The sequence below is a fragment of the Scyliorhinus canicula genome, chromosome 9 (genome assembly GCF_902713615.1).
Source record: "Scyliorhinus canicula chromosome 9, sScyCan1.1, whole genome shotgun sequence".
Classification (NCBI taxonomy): Eukaryota; Metazoa; Chordata; class Chondrichthyes; order Carcharhiniformes; family Scyliorhinidae; genus Scyliorhinus; species Scyliorhinus canicula.
In genome coordinates, this window is record NC_052154.1 from 132,466,555 (window position 1) to 132,485,919 (window position 19,365).

Below are 19,365 nucleotides of genomic sequence, written 5' to 3' on the forward strand. Positions count from 1 at the left end.
CCTGTAGGTGACCCACAAACGCGCCGGCTGCAGCATGCCGAACTTTACTCCTTTTCGATGTAGCACCGCCTTTGTCCGGTTGTACCCGGCCCTCTGCTTAGCCACCTCTGCACTCCAGTCCTGGTAGATCCGTACCACCGCGTTCTCCCACCTGATGCTCTGCTCCTTCTTGGCCGACCAGAGCACACACTCCCGGTCAGCGAACCGATGAAAGCGCACCAGCACCGCCCATGGCGGCTCATTCGGCTTGGGCCTTCTTGCCAGAATTCTGTTGGCCCCCTCCAGCTCCAGGGGCCCCTGGAAGGACCCAGCTCCCATTAGCGAGTTCAGCATGACGACCACGTAGGCTCCCAAGTCTAGCCCCTCCGGGAGGCCCAAGATCCGCAAATTTTTTCGCCTCGACCGGTTCTCCAGCTCCTCGAACTGCTCCTATCACTTTTTATGGAGCGCCTCATGCATCTCCACCTTTGCCACGAGGGCTGAGGCCTCATCCTCTCTTTCAGAGGCCTGTTGTCGGATCTTTTGAATTGCCACCCCCTGGGCAGTCTGAGTCTCCATCAGCTTGTCGATGGAAGCCTTCAACGGCTCTAGCAGCTCCGCTTTGAGCTCCTGGAAGCAGCGCTTGAGAGTCTCCTGCTGCTCCTGCGCCCACTGCCTCCAGGTCTCCGCCGGTCGCCATCTTGTGCCTCTTCCCCCGCTTTTGCTTTGGCGCTGCCACCGCTATTTTACTCGCCCCACTCCTGGTCCAGGCCATATACCACTGGGGGAATGTTGTTATCACCTTCCCACGTCGGGAGCCGTCGAACAAGTGCCGCTGGGGGCCCTAAAAAGAGCCCAAAGGTCCGTTCCTGGCGGGAGCTGCCGAACGTGCGACTTAGCTCCGGAAGTGTGCGTGCTGTGTGCGCGTGCGTGCGCGCATCCTCACCAACAGTGGTCATAGGTCAGCCCCGAAGTTCTTATTCTCGACCAGGAACCCATCTGGCCCTGAGGTCTGCCTTGTCTGCCTATTCTCTATTGTTCCTCAGCCCAATTGGGGCCCCCAGTCCCTGAACCAGCCCCTCCTCTACTTTGGGGAAACTCTTAACACATCCAGGAACCGTCGGACCCCTCCTCCCTGGCTGGGGGCTCCGACTCGTAGAGCCTTCTATAAAACTCCTTGAACACCACTTTCATCCCCCACCAGGTTTTTTGCCACTTTGCCCTTATCACTAACTATGCCGAACTCCCTCGCCGCCTCTTGCTTTCTCAACTGATGGGCCAACATCCCACTCGCCTTCTTCCCGTACTCCAGCACTGCCCCTCTGAGCCCTCCGTAGCTGCCCCACCGCCTTCCCTGTAGAAACTAGCCCAAACTCCATCTGGAGCCTCTGCCTTTCCTTCAACAGCCCTGCCTCCAAGTATTTCCTGTCCATCCTCAAAACCCTGTCCACAGATGTAGTCCTCTCCTCCCCCTCCATTTTCTCCCTATGCGTCTGGATTGGTATAAACTCACCCATGCCTCCCAGAGCGTGCCGGCCGTGACCTCCCCTGTGTGTCTTTTAGCTCCACGTAGCCCCGAATGGGAGCCCACGCCCGCTTACAACGCCCTCACCTGCCAACAACCCCACATCTCGCCCTCAACGACTTAGGACTCAACCAGTCCAAGGTCAGATCTATAACAGTGTTTAAAGATTCACCTCATAAAATCCATATCATCCCAATTTGGAGCATAGACGTTTACCAGAATCTCCAACATTTTACTAACCATCACCTATTTCCTCCCCCATCCAACAAGGCCACCTGCTTCTCGTGCTCCCCACCGCCTCTTCGACTTTGGATCACCAGACCCTGGCACTCGAGCATTTGCTCAACTCACTCGATCCCAGATCTCAGCAGCTCTGCCACCTTGGCCAGGCCTCTTTCGTCTGCTGCTGGAACTTGTTATTCAACAACACCACCAGCTGTTCCGTTGACCACTGGGCGGGCAGCGTAACTCCCTTGCCCTCCACCATCTTTCCCTGTGGCAGACCACGAAAAGTCTCCTGCTCCAAAAGCACTTTCTTGTGACACACGTTGTCCCATGATCCATGCACTAGCCAAACCAGAGAAGCTATCCCCAGGCACTCCTGTACCTTTTGCCCTTGAATACTTTGCCTATAGGCAGGGAAAAGACCAAAAAAATCTGCCTTTAGCGGGACCACTAAATGTGCGACTACTCACTCCATGGCCACCACCGGAAGTCTCTTTGCTGTGCATTTTGAAGATGTAAGGCTCGAGGAAGTTAAGCTTGGAAGTTTCAGGCCATTAGAGATTTGAAAACTGATTTGTTTCTCATGTTTTCATGTATATCAATGAGACTCGGGGTGCCCTCTGCTACATATCTTGTGCAAACCTCAAATACCACTTCATTGGACCTATATAATTGGCCCTAATGGAGGTTGAGTTTGGTGGTAGTGGGAGTGAAAAGCGAACTCGAGTTAGAGATTCACTCTAGTATCAGCCTAATTATCTGTTTTGATTTTCTGGCTATGTTGTAGCAAATGGGACCAACATAGTGAGTTGTTTTTAACTTTATGGTTTTTTAGAAAAATTATTAGGCTTGATTTTTCTAACACTATAGCCCCTTTGAGGTTAATATTTGTGTTTCCCTGTTTGTAGGAAGAGCAGCAATTTCCAGAGCTGAAAAGTCAGTCTTTAGAAAATGAGAAAACCACAAAACAGAAATTGGAGCATGCAAATAAGAATAGACTTTGTGGAGATCAGCAAAGAAAGTGTAAGGAAGAACAGGACAAGAAAGTGAAGGACGAGATCTCCAACAAAAATATACTGAATGTAACTGTGGAGATGCATGTGAGTGCTTCAGTAATCGAGGCTGAGGGACCATGACGTATGACAGGAGACTCTTATTCATTTTCTGTTTAGTATAATCGCCAGTTAGATTAAGTACTACGTTGGAACACTGGATAGCAGGTTACTGTTACCATTTAAAAAAAAAAAAAAAAAAATTCCACTTTTTATTTTGCCCCTTTAGGCTGGACCTTCTAGAGACTGTAGGATGTTGGACAATGAGCAACATTGTTTACAATATTTCAGAGCATTTCTTCATTTTCTGTCCAAGGGCAGGTCTAATTCATAGCCCCACAATCTCCACCCATGGGCAGGGCAAGGAGGCTGATCCCAGTTACAACAGGGATTGAACCCCATGCTGTTGGTACCAATCTGATCCACACCACCTATCCAGCCAACTGGACCCTGAGAGAGTCAGAGTTGCTTTGCTGTAGCCTGGGCTATGGGTAATGATGGTGACACTCCAATTTCTTTCTGTCACCAGAGATCTTGTATGCTCTGTTATTAAGGTGCCTCCCTTTGTCACATTGTGTGGCTTGAACCTCTGATTTGGAGGCACGGACACAGCACTGTGCCACAAGACCACCTGCAAAACGTGTTTTAAAACTATACAGAGTGCAGACCTACCTGCATCTAGAAATTGTGAAGAATTTCCTTGGAATTGTGAACTGCTAGAAATTGCTGCCTTATTCAAAGAAAGGAGCAGAGATTACCTGCCAACTGCAGGTGAGGCAGTCTGTTATCTGTGAACATTCAGACTGGTGCAGGAACAATAATGCATGGCAAACTGTTGTCACTTGGTGAGAGGGAGGTGGTGCTTGGAAAGGATTAATAAATGAAAGCAAGTATGATTTGTTAAAGACAATGTTTGACGAGCATGATTGGTGTCTTTGGCAAGGACTGATGAGGGGTAATGTGGTAAGGTTGTGCCTGTGGACTTTAAAATGGTGTTTGATAAAAGTACCACATAATAGATTTGGAGCAAAATTGAAGCCCATCGGATTAAATGGCAGTGCCTATATGGCTATGAAATCTGTTGAGGGACAAAACCAAGTAATCATTTATTTCAGACTGAAAGTATGCAGTGGTGTCTTTCTAGTGTTGATATTAGAATCACTAATTCTTTTTTTTTAAATAATTTTTATTGAGATTTTAAAAAACATATCAAAAACAGAAAATAACAACAAGAAAACAATATTAACAACAACAAAAAGAAAAACACACTAACCCCCAAAACCAACCCCAACCCCCCCCCCCCCCCCCCCCCCCCCCCAGTAACTACAACAAGAAGAAATAGATAAACACCCGGCATATTCAATAAACACATACACATCCCCCCACCCCCCGGGTTGCTGCTGCTGCCGCCGGCCTATTTTCCTACCATTCTGCCAGGAAGTCCAGGAAAGGCTGCCACCTTATCACCTCCCCACCATATCATTGATCCAGGCCTCCATGCTTGGGGGCCTCGCATCCTTCCATTGAAGCAAGATCCTCCGCCGGGCTACTAGGGACGCAAAGGCCAGAACACCGGCCTCTTTTGCCTCCTGCACTCCCGGCTCCACTGCAACCCCAAAAATTGCAAGTCCCCAGCCTGGCTTGACCCTGGATCCTACCACCCTCGACATCGTCATTGCTACCCCCTTCCAAAACTCCCCCAGAACATATTGGCGTGGTTCGCTGGGCTCACCGAGCACCTAGCACACCTGTCTTCACCCCAGAAAAACCTACTCATCCTCGTCCCAGTCATGTGGGCCCTGTGCAGCACCTTGAACTGTGATGGAACCATCAATTCAGCGAACATGTGTAGTTGGATCTGAACAGAGGCTTTAATACACTTACAATAGAGCCAGCCTATTCGTCGTTGAACTTCAGGTGAAATGGCAGGCTGGCTCTAAGGCACTGATCTTTATACATCGGTCCCAAGGGGAGGAGTCCTGGGCGGAGCCAAGGGAGGAGCCCAGTACAACTTTTGCGTACTCCCAGAGCGACTCCCTCTGGTGGTCGGATAGTGCAACTGCACTTACAATGGGTAGATAACGAACATATATACATGGAGTGATATTGGCAACTATATATAGTGTGAATCACATTCACCACAAACTGTATGAGGCTGAGCCTCGCACAGGAAGAGGAGGAATTCACTCTTTCCAGGGCATCCGCCCACATCCCCTCAATCTCCTCACCGAGCTCCTCCTCCCATTTACCCTTCAGCTCCTCCACCGAGGCCTCATCCACCTCCTGCATGACGTGGTACACGCCCAAAATCCTCCCCCCTCCAACCCACACCCCCGAGAGCACCCTGTCCCGTACCCCACGTGGGGGCAGCAGAGGGAACCCCTCCACCTGCCGCCTGGCAAACGCCCTAACCTGCATGTACCTAAATATGTTCCCGGGGGAGCCCCCCACCTTCCCCCCTATGCCGTCTCCATTGCCCCCAGATTTGCGTATAATGACACTCTGTGCTCCTCCCCACCCCGCACCAGACCCCTCCAATTCCTCGACTCCCTCAACGCCATGGCCAGGGCCTCAATTGCCAACGCAAAGAGCAAGGGGGACAGGGGACATCCCTGTCTCGGCCCCCGGTACAACCGAAAGTACTCCGATCTCCTCCTATTCGTGGCTACACTCGCCATCGGGGCCTGATAGAGCAACCTCACCCAACGGATAAACCCCTTTCCAGCACCTCGTACAAGTACCCCCACTCAACCCTATCAAAGGCCTTCTCCGCGTCTAATGCTACCACTATCTCCGCCTCCCCTTCTACCGCCAGCATCATTATAACATTCAGAAGCCTACATATATTGGTGTTCAGCTGCCTTCCCTTCACAAACCCTGTCTGGTCCTCATGAATGGCCCCGGCACACAGTCCTCTATCCTTGTGGCCAAGATCTTCGGCAACAGCTTGGCATCCACTTTAACAGCGAGATCGGCCTATATGATCCACACTGTAGGGGGTCCTTGTCCCGTTTAAGGATCAAGGAAATCAGCGCCCGTGACATAGTCGGGGGCAAAGCCCCCCCCCTCCTTTGCCTCGTTAAAGGTCCTAACCAACAGGGGGCCCAACAGGTCTGCATACATTTTGTAAAATTTGACCGGAAACCCATCCGGCCCCGGCGCCTTCCCTGACTGCATGCTGCCTATCCCTTTGACCAGCTCCTCCAGCTCAATCCTCAGCGCCCCCAGCCCCTCCACCTGTTCCTCCTCCACCTTCGGAAATCTCAGCCTATCCAAAAAGCGGCCCATTCCCCCCCCCCCCCCCCCCCCCCTTCCACCGGGGGCTCGGACCGGTACAATTCCCCATAAAAGTCCCTGAAGACCCCATTAATGTCCACCCCCCTTCGCACCACATTACCTCCCCTATCCGTCAATCCACCAATCTCCCTGGCCGTGCCTCGCTTATGTAGCTGATGCGCCAGCATCCTACTCGCCTTCTCCCCATATTCGTACACCGCTCCCTGTGCCTTCCTCTACTGAGCTTCCGCCTTTCCGGTGGTCAGCAAGTCGAACTTGGCCTGAAGGTTACGTCGCTCCCCCAACAGTCCTCCTCCGGAGCCTCTGCGTATCTCCTGTCCACCCTCACCATCTCCCCCACCAACCTCTCCCTCTCTCTTTGCTCTCCCCACTCCCTATGGGCTTGGATGGAAATCAACTCCCCTCTAATCCACCGCCTTCAATGCCTCCCAAACCGTCCCCACCCAGACATCCCCATTATCATTGGCCTCTAAGTACCTCTTGATACACCCCTGAACCCGCCCGCCCACCTTCTCATCCGCCAGCAGTCCCACCTCCAGGCACCAGAGCAGGCGCTGGTCCCTCTCTTCCCCCAGCTCAAGGTCTACCCAGTGCGGGGCATGGTCCGAAATGACTATTGCAGAATACTCAGCATCCTTCACCCTCGAAATCAGCCCCCCTGCTCAGGACAAAAAAATCGATCCGGGAATGGGCTTTATGCACGTGGGAAAAAAATGAATACTCCCTGGCCCTCGGCCCCTCTAGATCCGGAATGCGGCCCAGCATGCGCCGCATAAAACCTGCATCGTCCCAATTTGGGGCATAGACATTCACCAGCACCACCTGCTCCCCTTGCAACTTGCCGCTCACCATCACATACCTCCCTCCACTGTCAGCCACCACCTTTGACGCCTCAAACGACACCCTTTTTCCCACCAGAATCTCCCCCCCCCCCCCCCCCCCACCCCCGCCGATTTTTTTTCCATCCAGCCCCGAATGAAACACCTGGCCTACCCAGCCCTTCCTCAGTCTAACCTGGTCCGCCACCTTCAGGTGCGTCTCCTGGAGCATAGCCACGTCCGCCTTCAGTCCCTTCAGGTGCATAAACACCCGGGCCCGTTTAACCGGCCCATTCAGCCCCCTCACATTCCAAGTTATCTGCTGGATCAGAGTGCTCCCTGCCCCCCTCCCCTGCCGACTTGCCATACTCTCTTCGCCCCCCCCCCCCCCTCCCCTCCCGGCTAGGACCTCTCCCAGCCGCGTTACTCCCTCCGTAGCACTCCTGTGAGCCAGCTAACTTCTGGTGACCGCAGCGACTCCCGCCACACCTCTGTCCCCCCAATGTGGGGCTACTCCTCCTCCCCCAGACCCATCAGCAGACCCTCCTCTTCCCCCCTCCCGCTCTCGCGTGGGAAAAAAGCCCGCGCTTTTCAGCTACGACCCCGCCCTCATCCACCCTCAGCAAGGGAAACAGAAGAAGAGCCCGCGCTTTCCCTCTGCCCGACCCCGCCCACGCAAAAAAGACAGCACCCTACCTGCCCAAGAACCAACACACAACCAGCTTAAAACAACATAAAACAACATGAAACAGAGACCCTTCCCACCAAAGGTTAACACAGTTCTTTACAAACCCCCAACCCTGAGTCAGAGTACAACTTCTCGGCCTGCACAATGGCCCACGCCTCCTCCGGGGACTCAAAATAAAAGTGCTGGTCCTTGAAAGTAACCCACAGACGCGCCGGCTCTAACATGCCACACTTCTCTCACTTTCTGTGGAGCACCACCTTCGTCCGGTTGTACCCGGCCCTCCGCTTAGCCACCTCCGCACTCCAGTCTTGGTAGGTCTGCACCACCGTGTTCTCCCACTTGCTGCTCCGCTCCTTCTTGGCCCACCTAAGCACGCACTCTCTCGGTCAGCGAACCGGTGGAACCGCACCAGCACCGCCCATGGCGGCTCATTCGGCTTGGGCCTCCTGGCCAGTATTCTGTGGGCCCCCTCCAGCTCCAGGGGCCCCTGGAAGGACCCAGCTCCCATCAGCAAGTTCAACAAAACGACCACATAGGCCCCCAGGTCTGACCCCTCCAGCCCCTCAGTGAGGCCCAGGATCTGTAAATTTTTCCGCCTCGACCGGTTCTCCATCTCCTCGAACCGCCCCTGCCACTTCTTATGGAGTGCCTCGTGCATCTCCACCTTTACCGCGAGGGCCGCAGCCTCATCCTCTCTTTCGGAGGCTTGTTGTCGGAGCTCCCGGATCTCCACCCCCTGGGCTGCCTGTGTCGCCAGCAGCTTGTCCGCATTCGCCTTCAGCGAGTCTAGCAGCTCCACTTTTTTAGCTCCTGAAAACATCGCTGGAGAGTCTCCTGCTGCACCTGCGCCCACTGCCTCCATTCCTCGAGGCCTCCGCCGGCCGCCATCTTGATTCTCTTCCCCTGCTTTTTCTTAGGCGCTGCCACCGCTATTTTCTGGCCCCACTCCTGGTCAAGACCATAGACCACTGGGGATCTGCTGCAGACACCTTCCCACGTCGGGAACCGTCGAGCAAGTACCGCTGGGGGCCCTTAAAAGAGCCCAAAATTCCGTTCCTGGCGGGAGCTGCCGAATGTGCGGCTTCGCTCCGCATAGCTGCAACCGGAAGTCCAGAATCACTAATTCTTAATACAGTATGATACACATAGCAATGACCTGGATTTCAATATACAGGGCTTGAATTTCAAAGTTTGCAGGTAAGATGTAACTTAGGAATGTAGTCCAGGGTGTGGTTGTTGCCCCCCCCCCCCCCCCCCCCCCCCCAAGTCTCCTCTGCTCAAAGGAAGACTATCAGAAGTCTATCCAATCGCTCTTCATAGCTCATTCTTGAGCCCAGGCAACATCCTGTTAAATCTCTTCTGCACTCTTTCCAGTGCTATCACCTGCTATAATGTAGACTGCATGCAGTACTCGAGCTGTGGCCAAACCAACATTTCATACAGTTCCAGTATAACCTCCCTGCTGTTAAACACTCTGCCTTGGCTGACAAGTATATCATATGCCACCTTAACCACTGTATCCACCTTAAGGGACCAGTGTTACATGTGCACCAAGGTCCCTCTGATCTTCTGTGATTCCTGGGGTCCTGCCTTGCCATTTGTCCTGCCCAAGCGAATCTTCTCACACTTATCCACATTTGACTTCCATTTGCCGCTGCCTGCCTGTCTACATCCTCCTGTAATCTAAGGCTATCCTCCTCCCTATTTACCACCCCACCAATGTTCATATTATCCGTGAACTTTACTGATCAATCCTCCTACATTAAAGTCTAAATCATGTATGTAAACCACAAACAGCAAGGGCCCCAACACTGATCCCTGCAGGACCCCACTGGACACAGCTTCCATTCAAAAAGCACCCCATGACCATCACCTGCTTTCTGCCACTCAACCAATTCTGGATCCAATTTGCCAAATTTCCTTGGATTTAAGGAGCTCTTAACTTCGCCATCCGCTTTCCATGTGGGACCTTATCACAAGCCTTGTGTACGTCAAATGCATTGCACTCATCTATACACCTGGTCACCTCATTGAAAAATTCAATCAAGTTGGGTAGACGTGATCTCCCCTTAACAAACCATGTTGATTGTTCTTGATTAATTCTTGCTTCCAATAATTTTCTCACCACTTGAGTTCAGACTGACTGGCCTGTAGTTTCCTGCTTTCTCCCTTTTCTCCTTTAAATAATGGTACCAAATACTGGTGAAATGGGTGGATGCATGGCAGGTGAAGTAATTCAATTTGGTAGGAAGGATGGGGCGCAAACTAAACAGTTTAAAGGGAATGCTGAAATAAAGCCAGATGTGCACGTACACATTTTGAAGGTGGCAGGGCATCGAACAGGCTATTGGAATCCTTGGCTTTATAAACAGAAAGGTAAAAGTTCAAAAGCCAAGGAAGTTATGCTGAATCTATAATTTAAATATCTGGAATTAAAAGTCTAATGATGGCCATGAAACCATTGTCGATTGTCATTAAAAACCATCTAGATCACTAATTTCCTTTGGGGAAATCCTGCCAACCTTACCTGGTCTGACCTAAATGATCTGGACGACGGTATAGGTGGTCTGATTAGCAAGTTTCCAGCTGATACTAAGATTGGTGGAGTAGCAGATAGCGAGGAGGATGGTCAGAGAATACAGCAAAATATAGATAGATTGGAGAGTTGGGCAGAGAAATGGCAGATGGAGTTCAATCCAGGCAAATGCGAGGTGATGCATTTTGGAAGATCTAATTCAAGAGCGGACTATGGTCAATGGAAGAGTCTGGGGAAAATTAATGTACAGAGAAATCTGGGAGTTCTGGTCCATTGTACCCTGAAGGTGGCAACGCAGGTCGATATAGAGTGGTCAAGAAGGCATACAGCATGCTTGCCTTCATTGGACGGGGTATTGAGTACAAGAGTCGGCAGGTCATGTTACAGTTGTATAGGACATTGGTTAGGCCACATTTGGAATACTGCGTGCAGTTCTGGTCGCCACATTACCAGAAGGATGTGGATGCTTTAGAGAGGGTGCAGAGGAGGTTCACCAGGATGTTGCCTGGTGTGGAGGGTGCTAGCTATGAAGAAAGGTTGAGTAGATTAGGATTGTTTTCGTTGGAAAGATGGAGGTTGAGGGGGACTTGATTGAGGTCTACAAAATTGAGGTATGGACAGGGTGGACAGCAACAAGCTTTTTCCAAGAGTGGGGGTGTCAATTACAAGGGGTCACAATTTCAAGGTGAGAGGGGGAAAGTTTAAGGGAGATGTGCGTGGAAAGTTTTTTTAATCAGAGGGTGGTGGGTGCCTGGAACGCTTTGCCAGCAGAAGTGGTAGAGGCAGGCACGATAGCATCATTTAAGATGCATCTAGACAGATATATGAACGGGCAGGGAACAGAGGGAAGTAGATCCTTGGAAAATAGGCGACAGGTTTAGATAAAGGATCTGGATCGGTGCAGGCTGGGAGGCTGAAGGGCCTGTTCCTGTGCTGTAATTTTCTTTGTTCTTTGTACATGTGACACTAGACCCACAGCAATGTTTATTCTTAAATGCCCTCTGAAATGGCCTAGCAAGCCACTCTGTTGTATTCAACCGCTAAAAAAACACACAGGAATGAAAACGATTGACCACCAGGAACCGACAACGACAAACCCAGCTCTGTCAACCCTGCAAAGTCTTCCTTACCAACATCTGGGGACTTCTCTCGAAGTTGGGAGAGCTGTCTCACAGACTTGTTAAGCAGCAGCCTGACAGTCATACTCACAGAATCATACCTTACAGTCAGTGGCCCAAACATCACTATCACCATCCCTGGGTATCCTATCTCCCCGAAGGACAGACCCAGTAGAGATGGCGACACAGTGACATACAGTCAGGAATGAGTTGCCCTGGGAGTCCTCAACATCAACCATGGACCCCAGGAAGTCTCATTGCTTCAGGTTAAACATGGGTAAGGAAACCTCCTGCTGATTACCAAGTACCAGCCACCATCAGCTGATTTATCAATACTCCCTGTTGAACACCACTTGGAGAAAGCACTGAGGATGGCAAGAATGCAGAATATGCTCTAAAGGCATAGACTATTTTCTAAATGGGGAAATCCTTAGGAAAGCAAAAGCTCGGCAGCACGGTGGCGCAGTGGGTTAGCCCTGCAGCCTCACGGCGCTGAGGTCCCAGGTTCGATACCGGCTCTGGGTCACTGTCTGTGTGGAGTTTGCACATTCTCCCCGTGTTTGCGTGGGTTTCGCCCCCACAACCCAAAGATGTGCAAGATAGGTGGATTGAACATGCTAAATTGCCCCTTAATTGGAAAAAATTAATTGGGTACACTAAATTTTTTTTTTTTTAAAAAGGAAAGCAAAAGCTCAAAGGGACTTGGGGAGTACTTGTTCAAGATTATCTTAAGGTTAACATGCAGGTTCAGCTGGCAGTTCAGAATACAAATGAGCCGGCAGCATGTTGTGCAGTGGTTAACACTGGGACAATGCACTGAGGACCTGGGTTCGAATCCTGGCCCTGGAGAAAAATATCAGCCATGATTGAATGGCGGAGCAGACTCAATGGGCCGAGTGGCCTAATTCTGCTTCTAAGTCTTATGATCCATCTCGGTCTCCTCCAGAGGTCCCCAACATGACATGTCCGTCTTCAGCCAATACAATTCACTCCACATGATATCGAGAAACGGCTGATGGCACTGGATATTGCAACGGCAATAGGGCCTGACAATATCCCGACAATAGTACTGAAGACTTGTGCTTCAGAACTTGCCACACCCCTAGCCAAGTTGTTCTACTGCAGCTACAAAATTTGCATCTACTGGCAGTGTGAAACTGGCAGTGTGAAAATTGCCCAGGTGTGTCCTGTACACAAGCAATCGGACAAATGCAATCCAGCCAATTACCACCCTATCAGTCTTCACTCCATCAGCAAAGTGATGGAAGGAGTCCTCAACAATGCTATCAAGTGACACTTATTCAGCAATAACCTGCTCATGGACACTCCATTTGGTTCCGCCAGGGTCACTATGCTCCTGACATTATTATTATAATAATAATCTTTATTATTGTCACAAGTATAGGGGCTGGTTTAGCACAGGGCTAAATAGCTGGCTTTTAAAGCAGGCCAACAGCGGGGTTCAATTCCCGTACCAGCCTCCCCGAACAGGTGCCGGAATGTGGCGACTAGGGGCTTTTCACAGTAACTTCATTTGAAACCTACTTTGTGACAATAAGCGATTTTCATTTCAAGTAAGCTTGCATTAACACCGCAATGAAGTTACTGTGAAAATCCCCTCGTCGCCACATTCCGCCGCCTGTTCGGGTACACTGAGGGAGAATTCAGAATGTCCAATTCACCTAACAGCGCGTCTTTCAGGACTTGTGGGAGGAAACTAGAGCACCCGGAGGAAACCCACGCAACACAAGGAGAAGTGCAGACTCCGCACAGACAGCGACCCAGGCCAGGAATCGAACCTGGGACCCTGGCGCTGTGAAGCAACAGTGCTAACCACTGCACTACTGTGCCGCCCATTGCTACTGTAGTTCAAACATGGGCAAACGAGCTGTGCCGGAGGTGAGGCGAAGTGAGATGGGAGCAAGTTACATTTCCGCCATGCAATGACCATCTCCTGCAAGAGAGGATCTAATCATTGCCCCTTGAATGACATCGCTGAATACCCTGGGGGTTACCATTGATCAAAAACTGAACTGGGACAGGCCATATTAGTACTGTGGCTACCAGTGAGGGTCAAAGCCCCCCCCCCCCCCCCCCCCAACAAAAAAAGCCTATCCACCATCTACAAGGCACAAGTCAGGAGTGTAATGGAATACTTGCCACTTGCAGCTCCCACAACACGAGAAGCTCCATACCATTCAGGACAAAGCCCGCTTGATTGCTCCTCCTTTCACAAACATTCAAACCCTCCACCACTGACTGACAGTGGCAGCATCTAAAAGATACACTGCAGTAACTCACCAAGGTTCCTTGGACAGCACCTTCCAAACCCACAACCACTACCATCTAGAAGGTGAAGAGCAGCAGACACCTGGGAATCCCACCACCTGGAGATTCCCCCTCCAAGGTCACTCACTACCCTGACTTGGAAATATATATATATATTTTTTTAATTTTAGATTACCCAATTATTTTGTCTATTAAGGGGCAATTTAGCGTGGCCAATCCACCTACTCTGCACATTTTTGGGTTGTGGGGGCGAAACCCACGCAGACACGGGGAGAATGTGCAAACTCCACACGGACAGTGACCCAGAGCCGGGATCGAACCTGGGACCTCAGCGCCATGAGGCGGTTGTGCTAACCACTAGGCCACCGTGCTGCCGACTTGGAAATATATTGCTGTTCCTTCACTGTCACTGGGGTGAAATCGTGGAATTCCCTCCCTACCAGCACAGTGTGTACCTACACCTTAGAGGACTGCAGAGGTACAAGAAGGCAACTCGCCACCATCTCCTGAATGGCAACTAGGGTGGACAATAAATGCTGCCCTAACCAGTGATCCCCACATCCCATAAATTAAAAAGCTGAAGTGTCCTGTTCAATTATGGGCATCAAGTTTTAAGAAGGATGTAGAATCTTTGTGAGGGTGCAGAAGAGATTCACCAGAATGGGATCCAAGATGACCATCTTCGTTCTGTTTACTAAATAATCTGGGGTTGCTTTCCTTCGAGTAAAGAAGGTGAAGATTTGATAACAATGTTTTAAATCGTGAATGATTTTGATCAGTCAGTAACTAGAGGATATATTATTTTACACAATTAGTTATGAGCGGCAATGCTTGCCTGAAAGGATGGTGGAAGCAAATTCAATAATAACTTGCAAAAGGGGAATTGAATAAATACTTGAAAAGCAATCTTTTGTAGGGCTGTGGGGCATGGCACTGATTAGCTCTTTCAAAGAACGTGCATAAGTACAGTGGGCTGAATGACATCTATATGTACTCCCAACAATTTGATTATATTGACATTCATGATGGCTTTTTTGAAGGTAGCCAAAGTAAAATTAATTTTGCTTTGCGCATCTAAAACTAACCATTCATACTTTGTTTGACCCAAAAGTTGTAAAGCACAACTTTGAACACTCAATCATAGGAGGTCACGTGCCCCAATCAATATCCTTTCACATTCTGATCTTTCGTCCTTCAATGTTATCGTATCATTGTGCTCAAGTGGGTGGCATGGGAGCACAGTGGTTATCACTGTTGCTTCACATCTCCAGTGTCCCAGGTTCGATTCCTGGCTTGAGTCACTCTGTGTCGAGTCTGCACGTTCTTCTGTGTCTACGTGGGTTTCCTCTGGGCGCTCTGGTTTCCTCCCACAATCCCGACAGATGTGCTGTCGGGTAAAAACTGTGAATTCGTATCTCTGTTCTTTCATCCTCCCCCTTCTCTTTTCCATCACTTGACCACCACTTCCAAGTGAATTGAGTTGCTTGGCATAGCATTGTTTGGGTGCGTCTTAAATTGTAAAATCTTCATTTGGCTTTGAATGCATAACCTTTGGTGACTGTTCAAAATGCTCTGAGAACTGTGGTCTGTTCATTGAAAGGGGAATAATTTTGTGTGCGTGGCTTGAAGGTAGTGGGTAGAAGGGCAAGAAGAGTATTTATTCAAAAGAAGAAACTGAACTGTAATATTATGAGAAATTGCTGATGTTTCAACAGCTTATGGGATTTTCATGGATTTCACTTTTTTCCCAGCACTCTCCAGTATTGGAATCTTACACTATGACTCCCAATAGCTACTTCAAAATCAAGTTTCCTCAATTTAATCTGGAAAGTTATGGAATGGACCTGCAAAGTGATGACTCAACAGATGACGAGGGGGCACCCCGTAAACCCATCCCTATTTGGGCTAATGGTAAGGAACCAGCTTCAGATCAGATTCGAAAAATGATGTGTGCTCATTCTGCAATGGAATGAAAACTTACTTGACCCACACTTTCAATATCATTTGTCGATGAGCAGGGTTGTATACTTTAGAATATTTGCCAATATCAGTTTTAAAGGCTGAGCGGCTTCACTTGGACAATTTTACTTGTTTTTTTTTCCAGAAACGTTTAAGCATCATTGTGCTGCTCTATATCTTGCATTGAAAATGCACCCAATGGTTCAGCCATTTTATGTAGTAGGTAGACAAATCCATACAAATCAAGAAGTGTCCCAAGTTTGAGCCCAAATCTGCCCAATTGGTTGATTTCTATTAGAGCAGCAATAGGTTGCAACAATGGAAAGGGAAAATAATTCAATCCTCCTGATTCTGACTTGTAACACAGTAGCTCTTGTTGGAGCAAATACTGCAGATGCTGAAAATAGAAAAAATAACAAAATTGCTGGAAATACACTGCTATTGACCTGAAATGTTAACTTTTATTCTTCCCCCTCAGCAGATGATGCCTGGCTTGCTCTAACATCTCCTGTTTTTAACTCTTGGAAGTTACATTTGTCTGGTCTTCACATTTGAGCCCACTCTACTTTTCAAAAAGGCTCACAGGAAAAGAGCCTCCTTTTCAATTTTTGCACAATACACACTAAATCCTTGCATGTAACAAGTTGGAGAAGATCAGCATGTTGCAAATGTTTTCTAATGGATATCGTGGGTGACTAGTTTTTTGCCATCTCCTCCTCACCCAACCCAACCAAATGGTAGCACTAGATTACAAACTGAAAGAGGAGCAACCAATTTCACTATGGTAAACTCTCATCCTTCTTGCCCTGTATACATCTGTTATATGGTTATCCACATTATTGCCCCTCCTCCATTGTCTAGTTAGTTGCAACTGCCCTCTCCTGGTTCTAATCCAGGTATAGCCAGAGGGATACCTGCAATGGCTTCTCTTAACACTCCTGCACTGTTGCCTCTGGAGGTGCCCTAAGGATCGGTCATTCCTTTATTCTTAAGAAATGTTCTTTGTGATGTACACTCGAATCACTTTTGAAGAATCTTTCATACACCGATAACAGTATAAATGACTGCCCCACCCATGGAATGCACAAAGCACCTTGCTTGTATCTGCACTACAGCTAAATTTAGTTTGTATTTTCAATTTTAAAAATAAATTTAGAGCACACAATTATTTTTCATTCAATTAAGGGACATTGTAGCATGGCCAATCCACCTACTCTGTACATCTTTGGGCTGGTGTATGTGACCCACGCAGACACTGGGAGAATGTGCAAACTCCACACGGATAGTGACCAGGGGCCTGGATCGAACCCAGGTATCGGTGCCGTGAGGCAGCAGTGCTAACCACTGCACCACCCTGCCACCCGATTGCATTTTCAATCAAGTTGTAGTAAAAAGCTTTCCACTTTCAGCGTTCAATACATTGTTTGAAAATCATAATTGTAATGGAATTTGTATTTCTCATCAGGTAAACAATTGCAGCAAGCACTCGTCGAGCAGTATTACCACCCACTTGATGTGGACCAATTCTTCGGTGACATTCAACCCCCGAATCTTGAGAACATCTTTGGTAAAAGCAAGCCGCGTTACCTGAAACGCACTAGTTCTGCAGTATGGCAATCACCGCCAGTATTAAGCAGCATTAAAAATGTACCCTATGGTCTTATGAAATACTGAAATATCACTGTTGTATATAAAATGGCATTCCAAATACCCTTAATAAGTAAACTATCCCCTGTCCTCCGTTTTTGCCATTTCTATATTGTTATGCCCTTTGCTATGTTTTATTTTTATTGCCTGATCTACCTCTCTCACTTCACAAATGAACAGCTCTTTCCGCTGTTCCTGGGGGATCTTGTGCATATGGTTTAAAATATTTCGTACACAGGTTTTTTTTTAAAGTTAATTTTCATTAGTCTTTTATTTGGTATCCAAGTTCAAATCTTTATGGGATGAAAGTCTCTGCTTTCTGTAAGGTATGTACAACATTTTTATGGGAAGTCTCAATCCGGTTCATGATGTGGGCATGAGGCTACTGCACAAAACTCTTTGTCCTAATTGACTAGCTCAATGCCTGATGTATGAAATGACAGCAGAAGGGGGAGGAATCGACAGACCTCCTTGCCCCAACACAGAAAAGCACCCTGTATTGCACAGAGTACAAGAAACCTTGTTATTCATCTGGCTATACAATCTCAAATGCTGGGTGTTTAAAATGGTTCGGTTTCGAATACTCAATTGGTGAAATGTACATTTCACAAAGGACTCTCTTATTCCATTGGAACAAATACTTTCTAGCCAAATAATTGATCTTGGGCGATTACCATTAATTTTTGAAAACGTCCAGAATAGCACTTTTTAACAAAGATACTAAACATCCAGCCGTGTGGGCCAAGATATCTGGTTCTGCTCCTCTGTTCTGAATTAACTAATCTCAGCTGGGTGGAATTTTTTATTAGTACTTACGGACTAAAGATTAAGAAACTGGCCAGAGTTTCCACTTGTAATTTGCTTCCCCTTGTAAGTACATGGGGGTGCCTCCTCTCTCTCTCCTCCTCATCCTCCTCTTCCCCCACCCCCAACTTTACAAAATGGCCAACTAACCTCCACTTAGATTTGGATGGGCAGTGAGCAGGAATCCTGAAAGTACCCAGTGGAGTCATACCCCAGCAAGAGTTACCTTGGAAGGGAGAGAGAAAACTGACAAAAAGCTCCTTGGTGTTTGAAACTCTGCAATGGTGTAACACTTAATTCTGCCAGGAGGCTGAAACTTCAGGATTCAAAATGGCTAAAAATGCAATGCAAGTTTAAGCTGTGTTAGTTTTCAGTTTTGTAATGAGTACCTTGATGTCATGTTTTTTGTAAATAAATCTTATTTAATAGTCTAAATAATGAGGGAAACTTTCATTTTTAAAACAACTTTAAATAAAGAGTTTGAGATACGGTCTGCTAACTTTATTCTTCAAATTATTAAACCAAGCAAAATAATTTAAAACCAAACTAGAACACAAGTTAACAATAGAAATCTTTAAATTGAAATGAACTAAACCCAATGGCTTAATGCAATCTCTGGTAGGATCCAATGTGGAATTGGCATTAGATGAAAAATGACTCATAATTTATAGGTGCACTTGCACAGATACTTTAAGGCTGGCTTGGATCTCCAATAATATTGACTCACCATCTGACATGTGTCGTGGTTCCCCAGGACGACAATTTGTTTGTACCTATTCAAATATTAAAACACAGAGAGTCTGAGGAGCGATCTTCCAAGCAGTGAACTTTATTTTCCGTAGCATGAGAAAAACAAAGCTGAGATTGTCCGGAGCAATCTAAAAAAGCTTCAGGGCTTACCGCCTTTTATGTACATTTTAACTCCATGATTCAAACTCTTATCTTAATTTACAGCCCTCTTATCTTGCTTTCCTTACTTTGGCCACCACTGTTTATAGTGAGCCTCTATCTGTCTCAGTCAAGACTGGTCGTTTCTCTCTCTGCTTCGTCAACCATGGTAGCCATAAGTCAGTCCTTATCTCGTCTCTGTAAACTTTCCTGCTTGTGTCGTGGTTTTTGCTGACCAAGGCCGAATGTATACAAAAACAGGCTTCCTTCATTCCTGTCTTTTTATGGCCCTTATTTATGGCCAACCATTTTAGTTAAGCCCTGAGCCGTGTTCATTGTTTTCCCAAGTGACTGTTGTATTTTAAATGTTAGGTAAAGCTATACTCTTTTTCTGGGTCTTCTGCTTTAATCATATTAACTATACTTGATTACATTAGCTATACTTGATTACCTTAGCTATACTTGATTACATTAGCTATACTTGATTACATTAGGTCACACAAAGTTACCCTGGGTTACACACTCATCTCAATACTCACC

The 19,365-nt window shown here is 47.9% G+C and overlaps 1 protein-coding gene across 6 annotated transcripts in view; it reads left to right on the plus strand.

The window, feature by feature from the left end:
- Nucleotides 1–18,430, plus strand: part of LOC119971708 (inner centromere protein-like) — a 106,214-nt gene extending 87,784 nt beyond the window's left edge. For 3 of the 6 annotated variants that reach the window (XM_038807632.1, XM_038807628.1, XM_038807627.1), the window contains exons 16-18: nt 2,638–2,829; nt 15,279–15,438; nt 16,952–17,160. In XM_038807632.1, the coding sequence (XP_038663560.1) occupies nt 2,638–2,829; nt 15,279–15,438; nt 16,952–17,160 (561 nt within the window). Of the gene's footprint in view, nt 1–2,637; nt 2,830–15,278; nt 15,439–16,951 lie in introns of all 6 variants that reach the window. The other 3 variants (XM_038807626.1, XM_038807630.1, XM_038807631.1) reach the window with 2 other exon arrangements.
- Nucleotides 18,431–19,365: the final 935 nt, after the last annotated feature.